Consider the following 17041-nt stretch of genomic DNA (forward strand, 5'->3'; position numbering starts at 1 on the left):
TCCCCGCCTATCACCGAAACAACACTACAAATCACACATCGGACACCTCGTCTCCGTATTCGGCGTAGCAGGATACTCATCTTCCCCATACGTACGATTAAGCATCACAGCCCCAACCACATTTCCACTTTCCAGCCGAATCCACGTCTCCAAATTCAAATCATCCTCTCTCACCAAAATCTGCCTCGAACCTCGTTCCCAAGATCCATAACCACCATAACCCGAATGTTGATTGAAGCACAAATGGATTCCATTTCCCGCGATTTCCATCCCGGAAACTAAATGGTTCCATTGATAACACCATGTATCTCCGTGATTGTGACCGCTGAATACGGCCATGAGACCGGGTGTGGATACGAGGGCGCGCATGAAGGGTGCGTCTTGGCCGCCGTAGGTACAATCGGATTCTGCAGTTCCATCGTGGGGACACCAGCCTTGGGATTGTGGGGCGAGAATGTAGTCGTCGTTGATGCCGGGTTGTCGATGTGGATGGACGCCGTCTTCGGATTGTAAAGCGGCGCTGGCGTTAGTGGGGATGTGGACGAAAGCGAGGGAAGGGATGATTTTGCCGTGCTTATGGTTCAGGTGGTTGGTGGTGGTGGTGAAGAATTCGACGACGCTGCGATCGACCCAGTTGGGTTGCGCGACTAGGTTGTCGTCGGGAGTTTTTTCTTGGTAGTAGTGGCCGCCGCGACTGTCGAAGAACCAGAGCAGTAGGCTGGGGACTTTGTTGTTATTATAAGGGAACACTTCCAGATAGTAGTTGGATACACCGGCTTGACGGCCGAAGACCATTTGCTTCGTGAGAGAACCAGGAAAGCGATGTTCGTGAGCGAGGATCTGCTCTCGAGACAGATTAAAGGCAGAGTCATGGTTACCATAAGTGGAAGCAAAAGGCAAATCTCGGTTTACTATCGGAGCAACGATTTGGTCGACATATTTGGAGCTGTTGTGAGCGTAGGTATTTTCACCAGTGATCAAGTCGCCTGCATGGTGGATCAGATGCGGCCATCTCCAAATCGAATACTTACTTACCATTGAGAACGACCAGTTCCTGAGATTCGGCATCGAGGATATCACCCATGATCTTGGCGGTGCTGAGGTCCTGCTGAGGGCCCCAGGAGTCCCATGCATCTTCAGTGCAGATTTCTTCGATCAGCATTGCGTTTGCTATCTTAAGGGGTTTTGACTACATCTTACTTTCTCCAAAGTGTAAATCCGCAAACACGGTGATCCGAAATGTCCCATCCTCGGTGAACCTCAACGGCCTCCGTCGGTGTGAGCTACCATTTCGTGGCACGACCGCGCTCCACATGAAGACAAGAGCGATACCGAGTATAGCACAGACACAGAGTATCTTGACAAGGTGACACCGTTCCGCATGGCGTATTTCCCGCCCACTTTCGTCCGGCAAGGCTTCTTCTATAGACTGTTCGCCATCGTGAAGCCTATGATATGCGAATTTCTCCGCGGATTTCGGCGCCATACTTGTGATGGAGTGATTGTTCGAAAAGCTTAGCAGCCTCGTGTCTCCGAGCTGTTACCCACGTCTAAGTCCCATGGTCGAACACGTTCTCCAAATTGTCCAGAGACGAGGTTCGTGCCGCCTCCTTGCTGACAGGTGGCGGTAAACAAACGGAGAGTGTGCCGAAGCGAGCTGACGAGTGAATATAAGTTATTACAGGTACATGTGTGTAGGAGGTACAATGTAAGCGCGATGCTTGTTGTTGGTCTGACAGGGACCTACTGTAAGCGTAGTCCATCGACGTCACATGCCTCGGCCAAGTTCCCCTCCAGTCCGATCGATATATGTACTGTAGGAAGTACATACACGTACCTACCTTACATGTACTCATGTAAGCGGCTCGACACAACAATAAATAATACCATGTCGTCTCTGCAAAACTCGTTACCATGGACGAAAAGTCCACTGGTAATCAATGCGCCCGTGAGTCGAATTTCTTCTTTCAGCGAAAATCTTCCCATATGCAGAGCAAGTTCCTAAAACAGCACAATTCAGATGGGAGGCTTTGCCACGGCGGAACTCGCGATCGCAGTCAGCAGGTCCGGCGGTCTGGGCCAAATTGGCTCTGATGGCTCCATGAAGAACCTTGAAGTCGAACTATCCAAAGTTGAAAAAGCTCTAGATCGGACGGAGAAAGGTCTTCTGCCTATCGGCGTCGGCCTGCTATCTTTCGTCACGGAACGAGAGAGTGCGCTACAAATTGTCGAAAAGTACAAGCCAGCAGTAGTTTGGCTGTTCGCTGCTCATAAGCTGAGCGATTATGCCGAATGGGCGAAAGAAGTTCGCAAAGTAACGTCACACTCTCAAATCTGGGTGCAGATAGGCAGTGTTGCAGGAGCTCTGGAGATAGCAAAGGACACAAGGCCTGATGTAATATGTGTCCAGGGCATTGATGCTGGAGGCCATGGGTGGGAGAAGGGCGCTGGAATTATCTCGCTGCTCCCAGAAGTTAGTGACGCGCTCGCTGGGACAGACATTGCGCTGGTCGCAGCAGGGGGGATAGCAGAAGGACGAAGCGCTGCTGCTGCCTTCACGCTGGGAGCGCAAGGCGTCGTTCTCGGGACGAGGTTCATTGCCGCATCGGAAACGAAGATCAATCCGCACTATCGGGCTGCAATTCTGGCTGCACAGGATGGTGGCCAGACGACCGTTCGTGCAAAGGTCTTTGATGAGCTTCGTGGCGAGAACATATGGCCGAACGCCTACGACGGACGCAGTATTCGCACTGAGAGTTTCCAGGACCACAGTGAAGGTGTGCCGATTGACGAGATTCGTCGAAGATATGCAGATGCAGCCAAAACGGACAGTGCTGGGTACGCCCCGGGAATCGGCCAGGGCAGGGCGGCGACCTGGGCTGGCACAGGTGAGTTGCGAGACTCGTCTCGACGGACTCCAGGTGCAGACAATGCTGACGTACTTTAGGTGTTGGCCTCGTGCACTCGGAGCAGCCCGCAGAGGCTATAGTAGAAGAAATCCGGACTGGCATAGTTGCGGCTCTTGAGGCCGTCAAAGCCAGATTGTGATTGTGCTCATATCCTATTGACTCTCCTCCCTCGCCCTGGCCTTCTCCCTCGTTCTTCCTCAACGTCCTCGACCTCATCTTTGCCCTTTTCCAATTTGCCATCATTGAGCTCCCACGGTTGCAGTGCCCAATCCGTGGTATCATACCAATCCTCCCCGTCACTCATCTCTGTCACCATGTTGCCCTTGCCGTCAGATACGACATGGCCTTCTGCCTTGCAACTTCTGTACACGAACGAACGCAACCGGTCCGCCTTTTGCAGTCCCCCGTGTAATGCGTCCAATGAGCGCACAATCTGCTCTTGTTTTTGCACGTATAGCAGTAGGAGTTTCCGTGTCTCTTCTGCTTCTTGCGGTGGAAGGCCCAGATCGCGATCGGTCAGGGCGGCCGCGGGTGCTGAGAACCACGGATGCATGGCGGGCATCGCAGCAGAGTCGCTGGGTGTGGGCGAGGGAGTGCGATCACTCGGCCCAGCTGGTGATCGTGCTCGCGCGCGAGTTGTCATGGCATGCCTCTCAGTTCCATTGGATTGCGAAGCCGTCTCGGAACCGGCTTCTGCGTCAGTGATGTTAGCGACTGCGGGATTGGGTATGCTCTCGGGATGATCAATCGGAGGAGTGGCATTCGATGCGCTGCGGGTGTCTCCATTGGTGATAGGTGCTAATGCTCCTTCTCGTATCCCTCCGTGCACGCCATTGCCATTAGCATTGCTCTGACCCGTATGGACTGAATTCGTCATAGCCTCTGCCATGTCCTGCGCCTCCACACCTTCCATGGCCTCGTGATCAGAAACCACGACCCCGTTCGCCTGTGAAGTCGGTTCCGAAGGCTCGAGCTGGTCGCGAGCATCATCGGCGACCACGAGCTCCGGTAACGGTCGATCCAGGCCGAGCATGGGCTGGTCAGCAAGAATGCTCGGGACAACGCTCAGCTTGCCGAGGAATTCCTCGCCGGTGTGCAGCAGCCTGTAGTCACTATCCGCCTCAAAAGTCTGCGAAGGCACCCAGTCCGCGTCGCCTCGGAAACGCTGCAGCAGTCTTTTGGCCTTCCACAGACGGGCATGCTCTCGACGCAGCATCTCGCAAGCTTCAGCAGCCATCTGCGTAAGGCCTTTGCTTTTGTACGGTATGCTGAGCGTCGGATGGTCGGCGAGCTCACTGGCAGACTGTAGAGGCCGCAGCAATTCTTCCAGCAGGATGCCCTCATACGGATCGTCGTATTCGCGCTCGTGATCCTCGTCGTCAAGCTCTCCATCTTCGTCCAGGTCGCCGTCCTCGTCCAGCCAGCGGGGATTCATCGAAATCACGTTTCGCTCGTAGCCGCTATGCTTGACTCTCTACTATCTCGTAAGCGATGCATTCATGCGTTCTGTGTTACTTGTTGCTCGTGTGCCTGGAGTTATGCCCACACACCTTTCTGTATGCTTCTAGTCCGCCGGTATGATCGAGGCGTGTTTCGAGCCGCTGGCGGGGCTTGTCGCCGCTGTCGCTCGTGCGGCGCTTCATGGCCAGTTTCATGCCTCGAATGGTCTCGGCGACCAGAGCCGCTTGCTGTGCCGCGGCCATGTCGAGCTGCAAATACTGTACAATGTCCAAATATCGATTGCTGTGTGATGAGGTTTGTTGATTGTGACCTGAGCTTGCATCCGAATGCTCGGTCGCTTGTGACCGACGCTAAACCCTAAAGCTTGTAACTCTAGCCCCCGGCCTGGACCCTGCTTCCGCTTTCACATTTATCCATCCGGAGTGACGGAACGAACCGACACAAAATTCTTGAACCTCAAAATCCACTTTTGGATCCATTACCACACCGAGAAAGAGACATCACACGCAGAAATGGCAGAGCAAACGATACCAGCCAGCCTCTGGCCGTATGCTGGACCTGCACCACAATTGAGTCAAGTTCTCGGTCAGGTCGCGGGCCTCTTGAACGATCTTGGGTATAGCAAGACGAGCAGCGCTTTGGAAAAGGAAGCCGTCAAAAAAACCGGCCTGACAAAATTGGATCCAGCAACCGGGCTACTTGCTCTATACAACTCATTGGATGCGGCTACCACATCAGCGAGCGACAGTGATGCGGACAGCGAATCCAGCGACAATTCGAGCGACGATAGTGATGATGATTCGGAACAGGATGAGGTCGAGGGCGCTCTTTTAGACGTGGAAGCGGAGGAAACATCGGACGACAGCAGTGACGAGAAATCGAGCGTGTCTAGCTCTTCGGCCACACCTGCGAAGACGAGCACAAAGAGGAAACGGACTGCGACACCATCTTCATCGGGAAGCAGTAGCAGCAGCGACGAGGACTCCAACTCTTCCTCGGACGATAGCGACGCCCGTCCTGCCAAGCGAAGCAAAACTGTGGTTGCATCCAAAGGAGCAAACACACCAGATTCCTCTTCCAGCGAAAGCAGCAGTGACAGTAGCTCAAGCGACAGCGACAGTTCAAGTGCAGATTCTGCAGCAGACGACAGTAGCGATGACAGCGACAGCAGCTCCTCATCGTCTTCCAGTGACGACAGTTCCAGCGACAGCGAGTCTGACTCGCCTCCCGTCAAAACCAAGAAGGCGGAGAAGCAGAAGGCCACAAGTGAAGCTGCTGTTTCCCAGGGTGAAGTAGCAAAGGATAACGGATCACAGTCATCCGCAACATTGCAAGGGGACTCCCCTGAAGCCGAGGAAAAAGAGGAAGATATGAGCGGAATCCACCCTGATCGTCTGAGACGAAGTCAATTCGCGCCCGTCACAAAAAAGGAAGGCGCTGCGAACGCGAAGAAGGCCGCTGTCCCTTTCTCGAGAATTCCAGCAGACCAGAAAGTCGACCCACGCTTCAGCAACCAATATGTCTCGTACGACTATGCTGACAAGGCGTACCAAGATCTTGTGGTGACTAAGGGCAAGGGTTTTACAAAAGAGAAGAATAAGAAGAAACGAGGTGGGTTCCTTGGGCGGTGCCCTCACACAAAGGTCATGGCTAACGTGCTGCAGGTTCATACCGAGGTGGAGCGATCGATCTGGCACCGAAGGGTATCAAGTTTGACGACTAGCGATTATGTTTTCTTGGTACTTTTCGCGACATGGCATCGCATAGTTACTCTTGGGCATGTCCAATACACATACATTCGTGGCTGCGAGGTAACCGCCACATAGATTTTAATGAATCCTTGGACTAGGCATTCTCCGGCTCCCCTCTACCAGACCGGTCTCACTCGTGAAGCCCGAGCAGTTCTCGTGGAGATTGTCGCATGCTGACTGGTCAAACATCCAGCGACTCCCCGCGTTGCGTAATGTGAGAGCTTGGTTGCACAAAGAAGCTACAAGCTCGAAGTGAGTGCAGCCCACCTTACTTATAACTGATCAGTATCAGCTGCAGCCCTCCGACGAGCAGCGCACGTTCCTCCCATGACCAACATGCCTTCGACTCCACCGAAAACCGTGTTCGTATTCGACAACCCCAGAACATGCTCACAGCTCTTCAACAAGCTGATGGCATCGCACCCTCAACTGAGCAACATGTTGCACCCATTTGTAGGCCCTTCCATGTACGGACCGGAGAACCTTCGTCAACACCTGGAAGACAGCGAGCCTGCTTCTACAGCAAGAGACAATCTCGCGCGAGTCTCTGGTCTCACGAGTGAAACCTATCCCCAGGTCGCTGAGCGACTAATACGCCAGGAAGCAGCTTTACGCGCTGAGGTTCTCTCCCGCTCGCCCAAAAGGCCAGGGTGTCAATGCTGACAAGTGAAAATTGAAGGGCACAATTCCTTTGATCAAAGACCACGCACTCTGCGTGACGAAGCCAGATATCATCGCCGCATACATCCACCACCGTAAACACGACACCTCCGCAAACCCCACTGTTCTTCCCGACTCCTTCTTCCTCGACTCGACATCAACCCAAACCATCATCACCATCCGCCACCCCGCTTCCATCCTCCCTTCCTTCTACCGCGTCCAAGGCCCCGTCTTCCACTTCTCCATCACAGACGAGACTCTCAAAGCCATGTCCTCCCTACACTGGTCCCGTCTAATCTTCGACTCCTACCTCTCTCGAGGCCACCAACCAATCATCATCGACGGCGCAGACCTCCTCTCCAACCCTCAAGCTCTCATCTCCACATTATGTCAATATCTATCTCTCGACCCGGACGGGATCCAATACACGTGGCCTGTAGTCCCTCGAGAGCAATGGCCAAAAGATTTGATCATGCAGGGATTTTTCCAGGATCTCTTGCAGTCGGAAGGTGTGAAAAGTCGCCCTAGAGCGGTTTCGAGGTCGGGAGCTGTGGATTTGGGGGTCAAGGAGAAGGAATGGGAGGAAGAGTTTGGGAAGGAGGTTGCGGGGAAGATGAGGCAGCTTGTTGAGGAGGAGATGGAGGATTATGAGTATTTGAGGAAGTTTTGTTTGGTTGTTTAGTGATATGGGAGCTTGAGTTGGGTAGTGGTGTTCGTGTCAATTAAGAGCACTCGTTTTTTTGCGAAATTTCATATCTCGGTTAGTTAGATAGCTTTCTGTGTTGTATCTGGGTGGGTGAGTTGACAGGATAGATGAACCCTCGATGGATTTGTTGAGCATATCGTTCGTTCGTTCGTCAAAGTCCGCCGCCATCCATCCATCTTGAGCTAAACCTGGTGTTCATACTCACAAAGGCGTGACCAAATGTCGCATAGCACTAATCTTTACGCGATTATATACAATTCTAAGTTTCCACCAACCATCAGTCAAGTAGATTATCATCCGAAATGGTCTAGTGGCTAGGATTTCTCGCTCTCAAGCATTCTTCAAATAATGCGAAGTGCCGAGGAGGCCGGGGTTCAATTCCCCGTTTCGGAAATTCTTCTTTTGCTCAGCTTCACATGGAACATAATACATATCTTGCATGCTGTGAAAAGAGTATGTCCATTTTGGTATCCCCTAGAGAACAGGCGAGATCGAGATTGTATACAATTGAAACAGGACTTTGGTAGAGGCTAGCTATAGCTTACTTACCTGGTACACAGGTGTTTCTTTTTCGGGGACACGCGGGGCACTTTGGGAAAACATATCTCGATCGTGGAGGATGGGTGCTTGGCATGGACACACAGCTCCCTAGAAAAATGTGTGTTATAGCTGTAGAGAGATAGGATGATTTTGAAAGTTGAATGTTTGTAAGATGAACGCGGGAAGAAAGTGCTGGTTACAAAGTCCTTTATTGATTATAATTCAGGTTGAGGTCCACTGGGGCGTAGGAATATCATCTTGTAGCAATGGATCAAGCTGCAACTTTTCTACCTCCTACTAAAAGCATCAAGTCGGGCAGCAGCTAGTAGTGATGCAAAAGAATAGCAGATCGTCTGCGAAAAGGCAGTAGGTATGTAGGATCTATACAAAATCACAGTTCACAGAATTATATTTCGTTATATTTGAATAAAAAAGGGACAAAAAGGAAATTCGTACGGGCTCAACTCGGCTGCAGAGAACGATTAGAACATCATCCGTCAACGCTAGGAAGCTCAACGGCGGGTACTCACAATTGAACCAAGGACCTCTTGCAATTGTGATTTGGAGAAACCCAAAGCAAGAATCATACCACTAGACCTGACGACGCCGTTAGCGCTAGGTCAACATGGAAGAGATCGTAGTCGAATCCTCTTACCATTAAGCCAGACGTGTTTGTTATGCTGTTGGGGGATGCGTTGAGTAAAGGTAATATAAAAGCTCATTGAGAAAGTTTCTATAGGAGAACGGCGGCGGTGACGGGGATCCCAGGTCTACGGCAAATGATGGAATGGGGGCACGAGTCTCGTATTCGGTACAAGCTGTACCTCCTGCATTACCTAGCTCAGGTATGTAGTCAGGGAGACTTTTGACGTATGTCTTTCTCCTGCCTACCATCTCTCGTATAAGTACCAGTCTGCTAGAGGTGATATATCACATACGGTTCTTTAACAGCTATAATACGTAGCTGGAGCTGGAGCATCGAAGGTCGTTCCTAGACGTTCCGGTTGAGCCCAGTATCGCGAAATGTATATTCGACTACTACTACAATAACCTTGAATACACATTTATAGGTCTCGTACTTAGGCTCACCTCTTCATGAATAAGTACACGGGCATCGCGCAACTAATTTAACCCTTGGAGCCAGCTAGTTCCTACCAGCTATTGAGCCAGGCGACTCGCACGAGTGGTATCTATCCAGGCTTGCTGCGTATGAACAAGACTTGGCTCTTTCATCTTGAAAACACGACATACTTGTCGCCTAGTGGAAGCTCTTTTAAAACCTCGGGCGGACCTATCATTGCGTGCATGTTGTCAAATCGACTGACTGAATCAGGTTTACGGCATCATTTTCATCACTTCTTCTTCTTCTTAGATGGTCTGTACGCTACGAGAGATGATGGGGAACGCGTCTCTCGTCCTAAATGTTACTGCAAGCGAGTCGAGATGGCGAAGTCGTTTATCGGATGGCGCTTCTCTTTTTTCCGGCGTGTCGAGAAGGGGGTTGAGTAGGTAGCTGTGAAAGGGGGTTACAGATTGTGTATACCTATGTATCCACGGAGTCGATGGCATGCAGTAGATGGGATGAATGTTTTTGTGGTGGTCACCAGACACAAACATGTCTTTGAACTAGCCGATGTCGGCGATTCTGGTGTTTGCATCCACTGAACCGCAGACAGGCCGATATGGCTGTTTACTCCTTGTACAACGAGGTTTCAAAAGGGATCCACAAGGGCATCGACTACAACGGAACAAACAACGGCGCTTAATACCACTATGGCGTCGTTCTGTTATACCATCAACGAATCCGCGTGACTATGTGGCACCTACACTCACTTCATTCGGGGCCACGGTCCTAGTTACATCACCGTACCTCACACATTCTCGAAGACCTTCTCCAAGAAATGCATAATCCAATCCGATCCGCATCATTGCACAAGTGGGAGATGGCTCCGCGACGATGCCACCCAAAGACAGAAGCGCTACATCGACTTTGATTCCAGCTCCTTTGCGACCGAGTCGTGAGCCTTTCCCCCGGGGCGACGGCGGTGAGATCATGGCGGAAGAAGGAAGGCGGGTTCAATCGCATCTTCATCATGAACTTGGATTCGGGATCCAAACTGGTCGCAGAGATTCCGTATCCGGGTGTTGGTCTGCCGCAAAGACGAGCCACTGTATCCGAGGTGGCCACTGTTGCCTACTATACGTACATACCTTCAATGGATCCAGGGCATCTGTATAATGGAGCGCTAACACCAGCTATACAGTACAGCCGCACACGATCGTTCCCATCCCTCGAGTGATGGAATGAAATTCGGATCCTCAGAATCCAGTGGAGTGCGAGTACATTATCATGACAGAAGCTCGCGGAGTCCTGCTCAGTGGTAAATGGCCGCAGATGACAGGGCCGCAGAGGGTGGGTTGCATCAGTCCGATTTTCCAAAACGTGAAGCAGCTTCAGGATCTCGAGTTTCCTGCTTACGGGAGCCTATATTTCCACGAGGAAATCTCTCTGATATCGACGAAGAAGTTCGACCTCGATTGTGGGATTTGTCTCTCACAATACTGCGGTATCGGATATTGGGACAGCGACAGTACCAGCCGTGCGCCCATTCATCGCGGTCCATGTAAGCTTTCAGGCCCATTGTTTTGAAGGACTTTCAGGCGGACTTGATCCATCTTGCAGGGAGAGACTTGCAGGGATTTGCGGACAGTCTGGTCGATGTGGGCATTGCACGTGTCCCCACTGAACTTCCTACAATTGCATCCGGCCCTCCCTACCAGGGCTTACCCCAAGAGCACCGTGACATGCTCACCACGGCTCTCTCCATCTTTCAGGCGATATCGACAAGCCCGAGTGTACAGAAAGCCTCAAAACCGCTCCTATACCACCCCGATCTCCACGCTCGCAACATCTTCGTATCCGAGCATACCCCGACCCTCGTCACCGAAATCACCGAGTAGCAGGGCACCAGCGTAGAGCCAGCCTTCTGGCACGCCGACGTAACACCCGACTTCGCGCATCCGAACGACGAGACATCTGCCAAGACATGTGCAGTATACATCGCCGTCTTAATCCCCAAACTTGCGGCAGCGCAGCGCGTGGACGAGAACATTTTCCGACCCTACCAATACTGTTTTCGCACGTGGAAAGATGGCATCCCGGCTTATCGACACGAACTGGCCGAGACGTGGGAGTGTTGGAACGAAATGAATGAATTACGAGGAGTCGATCGACCCCAGCAGCAGCAACAGACGGATGTCAAATTCATCATCACCCAAGACAAGAGAGCATACGATTTATTCGTCACCGCTCAGATGATGAAAACGGATTTTGCGAATCTGTTGAACTGCGAGACGGATGGATGGGTGCGAGCGGAAACATATGAGGCGACGAAAAAAAAAAGATACCACGATAAGCTATTTCACGGCGCGTTACACGCTGTGCTCGACGATGCCAATGATTCCGAGGAGACGACCAAGAATGAAGAGACGACTTTTCGAGCGCTTTGGCCGTTTTGAATCGAATGCATAAAAACCGAAATGTTATAGCTGAATGCGTGATAAATTGATTTGTCCGCCTATCTAAAGAGAACAAGGAGAAGTATAATTTTACTCTCCAAAAAAAAGGAAAAAAAAGGGGGAGCCAATCACCCCTCTCCTCTCCTCTCCTCTCCTCCTAGATATCCCCAAAAAAATAGAATAAAACCTCTAAAACCTCTTCACAATCCCCTCCCCCTTGGACCTCCTATACCCCTGAAACTGCATCAACAACTCCTCATCCACCCCTCTCAACTGCGAACAACCCTCCAACTCCCCCATCAAAGCCTTGACTTGGCTCGTCAAAGAAGGAATCTGGCCTGTGACGACATCCAACGCACCAAGTAAATCCGGTTTAGCTTGCGCAGCAAACTGATAAGCAAAACAAGCAAAACTATCTTTTTTGGTAAAGAAATTTTCTGCGGGGAAAAGACCGGAGGTGAAAGAGGTGATGTTGAGGCCTGTGAAGGTGTTGGGGCCGTTGGTGTTTCTGTGAGAAAAAGAAAAGAGGGGGGTTAGTGGTTGGTGATGAAGAAATGAGAAGAGGAGGAGTAGGAGGTGAGGCTTACCCGCCAATATTGAGAAATTTGGGATGGAGAGCTGCAGCGTTGGCGGCATCTGCGAGGAAATAGGCGTTGTCGTAAGGGTATTCTATCGGACGTTTGTACTGTTTTTTCCTCATATTAGAAACATACTGGCAAAAGGGGCTTGCATGGATAAGAGTCGAAGGAGGTAAGGTAGGTACATGTACTCACCCAATTCAACGGAATCCTCTCCCACCCTTCCCTCCACACATATTCTCCTCCACCTCCCTCTTCTTCTTCCACCCCAAACCACGACTGCAACACCTCCGACCTCAACTCCCCATGCGGAGACTCCACACTATGATTCGCCATGAATCGATAAATAAAAGTATACGCGGCAGGTTGCACGAGGACACCCGTAAAAGGGCCGTTGAAGAAAAATGGATTGCTGGAAATTTGATCGTCGAAGCGTTGCGAGCGGAAAGCTGTCAGGGAGTTGAGATCGATGATGCCGTTGGGAGACATGGAGATGAGTTGCCGGAATTGGTCGATGATGAGTTTGTAGTTGTTGCCGGTTTGGTAGAGATCGGGTCGGGTGGGTGAGGCGTCGGATTCGTATCTGTTTGTTTGAGTAGACTCGTCGGTTAGTTTGAGCGAGACATTTTTCTCGATAGATCTGGTCGAGCGGAATGGAGGGGGGGAGAGAGGTTTACTTGTTATGCGATCCAGAAAGTCTAATACCGAAAAAGAAAACCCCGTCAGTATCTGATCATCAGGATAAATAAAAATCTCTCAGTCCATCAGAAATATTTCAACATACCCATTCCCAAACCCAGAAAGAGGCCCTCCAACACCCGGAGGAGGCGTCCCATGAATCGACCACGAAATCCCATCTCCATCAATCCCGGCTCCCAGCACAGCGAGAAAAGCAGCAAGTTGAACACCCATTCCAACCACAGAATTCGTAGCTTCGATGAATTGCGTAATAGTCGCATAACCATTGTGCGGTAAAAATCCATGGTTGGCGAAAGCATTCTGTTTTTCGAAAGTAAAGAAAATGTCAGCAGAGCAAAAAAAAAAAAAAAAAGAAAATATCCATCTCCTTCTCATCACCATCATCATCATAACAGACAGACGACACTGTTAATAGTAGCTGATACCTCCTATAACAAAACTCACCAAACCAGGACAAGGACCCCTCAAATCCTCCGGTCCAGGAGCAATCCATTCATGACCACTTCCCGGTCCAACATCGACCAATTGAGCTTCTGCATTAAAAATTCCCACGGGCTCAAATATTTTCGTGGCTCCATCTGCGGTGAGAATTTGTTGTCGTTTGGAATTGAACGTGTTGCTGCTGCTGCTGCTGCTGCTGCTGCGCAGAATCTCGGCTGCTCGGGCTGCGAAGCTGGGGTCTTGGGATGCTGCTTGGGAGAGAATGGAGGAGGGGAAGGCGGTAGCAAGTTGAGGGGCGGAGGAGAGGAGGAGGAGGAGGGGTGGTGCTGCTGCGTAGTACTTCATGTTGTTGTTCGTCCTTCGTCCTTCGTCCTTCGTTCGTCCTTGAGGTAGATCAGGCCAAATTTCAATCCACCCTAAGGTACCTAGGCGTCAAAACAAATCCAAAACAAATCGAAACGGCCAGAAAGAAAAAAAGCTCAAGCAAGCAAACAAGCCGATCGACCTTATACATAAAAAAAACACATAAAGTATCCCTCCAACCACATTTACCTTTCCAGCGCCTCTAGATAAAATACCAAACTTGGCAAATCAGACAGACAATCCCTCGGCTTTCCAAATGCCCTCAAATAGTTGCAAATACCTTATGCAACAGTTCCTCACATGGCCGATCACTTACCGGTTTCACGCTCTAGTGCTCTTTTGTTGGATGTAACCATGAACTGATCCAGCGAGCAGCAGTAGCAGTAGCAGTAGCACCCCCCCTCCCAGAAAAAATAAACCCCCCAATTAAGCTAGAACCTTTCTTTATTCAGATCGACAAAAGTGTATCTCCTACCTCCTAGAGAGAGGAGGGGGAACCATAACCATAACCATGGTATAGCATGTGCGTTCGCACATACCTATACCACCCCAGAGTCTAAACAAAAGGTCGAAGATCCAGCCAATCCCAAGCGAAAGAAAAAAGTGCCAAATGACCTCCTTCTGTCTTTCAACTTGGTAGTGATCAGCAATGGCATTTTCGCAGAGCACAAAAAAAGGGACCCTTGAACCCTTTAAGGATTTCCCCGCGTTTTTTGGTGGACTTGCAGGTTGCAGACAAAGGGGGATCCCGGCGGCCTTATTTTGGGGTCGTTTTTCCTGTCGTGCTTGGGTATATGGCGTGCAACTTCTAGTAGGTTTCCTCCTCTTATCCTTGCGTTGTTGAACAGTAGGTAGATACCTAGGCGATTATGGCCTCCGCCCACCCTTGTGGAATCTGTACGCTCATTCTCGTTACAATATGTAAGGTGTATATGTATATGTATATACAATACAGTACTGTTATTACATTTCGTAATTGAGGCCCGAGAGAGATACAAAAGAAAAGCTGCACACAATACAGACAGACTTCAAACCGCCAACACCATCGCTCAGTTAGGGATGCTGCCAATTTTGGATTTTTCTTCTGAATTTTCTTTTTTGCTCGTACTGACTTTCATCAACTCTCAACTCACCCACCTAGAGCGGTACGGGCTTTCGTGAAATACTCCCTATCCTGCGACCGGGGATGCCCTTCTCACCAACACTGGGAACGCGACCAATTCCGCCTTGATGATCATCGTAGACTACGCTGCCGTTCCCGACAACGCCTCCCGCGCTAGACTGCACATGGGAATGATCGAAATGGAAGGGGACCGTCTGACCGGTCTCGTAACCACCCATGTCAATGACAGGAGGATGCACCCAGGTCTGCTCGGAAAAGTGACATCCATTTTCGCCTACACCTTCCCGGAAATCGCCCACTGTGCCACGAGGATCAAACTCGAGCGCGGTAAACCTCCTCGGACCCGACTGAGGGGGATATAGACGAGCGAGTTCGCGGTCGACAGCTTCCTGAATGACGCGCTGCAGATTGAGATTTTGAGCTGCACCGCCGGGCACCTTGTCGGCCGAAATCTCGTAGCGACCTCCCGCAGGCGTTTGCACGAAATGGCGAGGCGGCAAGACTTCAATGTCGACGATGGGGAGAATGCGGTGGTAGACGTCGTGGGTATGGATCTCTCGTTCGACGCGTTCGGTGACGATTTCATGCGTGTCCACTCGCACGGTTTCGTGCACGACTGCCGGCGCGGACGTGGTGTGTACGGTCGTGTCCTCCGTGTTGGTCAGATTGATGCCGTGAGCGGCGAGGTCGATGGGGGCATCGGAGTCGTGGACCAGGTGGTCTGGCGGAGCTCGAGGCTGGGTGGACGGAGTGCTGAAGTTCTTGACCGCTTGGCCGTCGCGGGCGAGCGAGTGTCGACGCTGGTCCACGGGCGGGCTCATTCTCCTCGTGCTGGCGCCACCATTCTGGCGCTGCCAGTCTTGACTCGCGTCACGGGGTGGAACGGCGGCAGCTGGAATGACGTTTCTAGGAGCACCGTTACTGTTGCTGATGCGAGAACTGCCTGACCTTGTCATGTCGTTGCTCAGACGAGCGCTGGGCGGGCGAGCTGGGTCATCGCTTCTCCTCACGTTGATGACTGGTTCTCCATCACGACTCATGTTGCGTAGCGGAGCGTCTTGTGGTCCATATCCTCCCTCCTCTTGCTGCAAGTGCTCTGGAATGGACTCCTTCGCATGCTGAGCGGCAGTGTGGCCACTTCCGGCGCTGTCCACACGATGTGTTGGCTGGGCACCATTCCCGTCATTGGCAGTGCCATTGGCGCCATTCACCTCCAATTGCTTGAATTTGGCAGAGAGATCTCGGTGATCGTCGACGCGTCGTACGCTCGAGGCTGCACGCTTGGGCAGTGCTGGTGAGTGTTGCGAGTAGTCCCTGGAAGAGCGAGAAGCGGTGGAATTATGGCCGGTGGGGCGGGATCGCGATCGACCTGGTTTGGTGGGAGAATAATTAGTGATGTCCGGCACCACACGTCTGGCAACGATGGAACGCGCCTCTTTTCCCCGTTATTGTGTAGTCGGCAGTCGAGAGTAGTGGTGATGGTAGTGTGTGTGATGCTATACCACGCCGTCGGATAGTTCCACGGAAGACAGGAGTCCCTCGCCAAACCCTGCACAGCTCACCCAAGCACTCGGGCCTGTCACAAGGATGTTGACGGGCTGCGGCTCCGTGGACCGGGTTGCCGTGCCGTTGTGATGATTGATAGGGATGTTCGGTAGACGGTAGAAGTCCGTGATGAGAACGACAACTCAAGGAGGAATGCTGCACTTACTTGCACTTCTCCTCACAAATTCTCGCACCGACGAGCTTCTCGAGTTGCGAGCGAGTCTCTTGTCCTCGGAGGTGCGGGCCACTGCTGGCGATGGAGCAGCGTCGTTGCCATTGGCATAGGCGTAGGCATTGGCATTGGCATTGGTATAAGCAGGGACAGGGGCAGGGACCGGGGCATGGGAAGCTTGATGGCGGTTATGGTTGTCGCCATTATCGCCGTGCTCGCCCCGATGCAACACCTTGGCCAACTTGTGCTTCAGTGCCGAAGCCATCACACGATCTCGACAATAATGACAACAACAACAACAATAACAATTCTTCCAACAATCCACGCGGTCGCTGTCTCGTGCAGAGGGAGACGCTGCAGAGAGACGGGAGAGAAGGGCGCGTCTGGTTACATCATGTCGGACGGGAAGGGAAGAAAAGTCGTTCATGACGCTTCCCTGCATAATGGCAATTTTATATCAGCGGCGTTGAAGTGTCTAGAACGAGAACCGTTGACGGGGCTTCCGTTGACGGGAGCAGCCACAATTCTGTGTTTATACAGGAACATGTAGGTAGGTCAAGAGGTGGGTAGTTCT

At 51.5% G+C, this 17041-nt stretch overlaps 9 protein-coding genes and 1 non-coding gene across 10 annotated transcripts; 5 read left to right on the forward strand and 5 right to left on the reverse strand.

Moving 5' to 3' along the window:
- Nucleotides 1-24: 24 nt before the first annotated feature.
- Nucleotides 25-1486, reverse strand: SEPMUDRAFT_51041 (Metallo-dependent phosphatase; the record flags this gene model as incomplete). Its single annotated transcript, XM_016909182.1, has 3 exons — nt 25-986; nt 1036-1134; nt 1201-1486. The coding sequence occupies 3 exons, from the start codon at nt 1484-1486 to the stop codon at nt 25-27; spliced, it is 1347 nt and encodes a 448-aa protein (XP_016757914.1).
- Nucleotides 1487-1888: 402 nt separating this feature from the next.
- SEPMUDRAFT_70665 (inosine monophosphate dehydrogenase) lies at nt 1889-4236 on the forward strand (the record flags this gene model as incomplete). Its single annotated transcript, XM_016909912.1, has 3 exons — nt 1889-1948; nt 2021-2888; nt 2948-4236. 3 exons carry the CDS (start codon nt 1889-1891, stop codon nt 3046-3048), a joined length of 1029 nt encoding a protein of 342 aa, XP_016757915.1. The 3' UTR covers nt 3049-4236.
- SEPMUDRAFT_150933 (uncharacterized protein) lies at nt 1900-4236 on the reverse strand. Its single transcript, XM_016906484.1, has one exon. The coding sequence runs from the start codon at nt 4144-4146 to the stop codon at nt 3055-3057; it is 1092 nt and encodes a 363-aa protein (XP_016757916.1). The 5' UTR covers nt 4147-4236; the 3' UTR covers nt 1900-3054.
- Nucleotides 4237-4880: 644 nt separating this feature from the next.
- On the forward strand, nt 4881-6221 carry SEPMUDRAFT_150934 (SRP40_C-domain-containing protein; the record flags this gene model as incomplete). Its single annotated transcript, XM_016906485.1, has 2 exons — nt 4881-5981; nt 6035-6221. Coding segments are annotated over 2 exons (1160 nt in total), but the record flags the coding sequence as incomplete, so codon positions are not given.
- Nucleotides 6222-6457: 236 nt separating this feature from the next.
- On the forward strand, nt 6458-7463 carry SEPMUDRAFT_119538 (uncharacterized protein; the record flags this gene model as incomplete). Its single annotated transcript, XM_016901516.1, has 2 exons — nt 6458-6742; nt 6801-7463. 2 exons carry the CDS (start codon nt 6458-6460, stop codon nt 7461-7463), a joined length of 948 nt encoding a protein of 315 aa, XP_016757918.1.
- A 320-nt stretch (nt 7464-7783) lies between these two features.
- On the forward strand, nt 7784-7880 carry SEPMUDRAFT_t65. The gene has a single exon. It is a non-coding gene; the product is annotated as a tRNA-Glu (tRNA).
- SEPMUDRAFT_110242 (uncharacterized protein) lies at nt 7818-9006 on the reverse strand (the record flags this gene model as incomplete). Its single annotated transcript, XM_016900836.1, has 5 exons — nt 7818-7929; nt 8037-8135; nt 8319-8380; nt 8558-8624; nt 8966-9006. The coding sequence occupies 5 exons, from the start codon at nt 9004-9006 to the stop codon at nt 7818-7820; spliced, it is 381 nt and encodes a 126-aa protein (XP_016757919.1).
- A 703-nt stretch (nt 9007-9709) lies between these two features.
- SEPMUDRAFT_165565 (uncharacterized protein) lies at nt 9710-11618 on the forward strand (the record flags this gene model as incomplete). Its single annotated transcript, XM_016908179.1, has 5 exons — nt 9710-9736; nt 10028-10216; nt 10351-10651; nt 10711-10967; nt 10989-11618. 5 exons carry the CDS (start codon nt 9710-9712, stop codon nt 11544-11546), a joined length of 1332 nt encoding a protein of 443 aa, XP_016757920.1. The 3' UTR covers nt 11547-11618.
- Nucleotides 11619-11735: 117 nt separating this feature from the next.
- Nucleotides 11736-13609, reverse strand: SEPMUDRAFT_143610 (uncharacterized protein; the record flags this gene model as incomplete). Its single annotated transcript, XM_016903050.1, has 6 exons — nt 11736-12054; nt 12134-12231; nt 12320-12707; nt 12802-12822; nt 12909-13123; nt 13268-13609. The coding sequence occupies 6 exons, from the start codon at nt 13607-13609 to the stop codon at nt 11736-11738; spliced, it is 1383 nt and encodes a 460-aa protein (XP_016757921.1).
- A 926-nt stretch (nt 13610-14535) lies between these two features.
- SEPMUDRAFT_127576 (uncharacterized protein) lies at nt 14536-16854 on the reverse strand. Its single transcript, XM_016902161.1, has one exon. It carries the CDS (start codon nt 15788-15790, stop codon nt 14765-14767), a length of 1026 nt encoding a protein of 341 aa, XP_016757922.1. The 5' UTR covers nt 15791-16854; the 3' UTR covers nt 14536-14764.
- Nucleotides 16855-17041: the final 187 nt, after the last annotated feature.

This window comes from Sphaerulina musiva (genome assembly GCF_000320565.1).
Source record: "Sphaerulina musiva SO2202 unplaced genomic scaffold SEPMUscaffold_9, whole genome shotgun sequence".
Lineage (NCBI taxonomy): Eukaryota > Fungi > Ascomycota > Dothideomycetes > Mycosphaerellales > Mycosphaerellaceae > Sphaerulina > Sphaerulina musiva.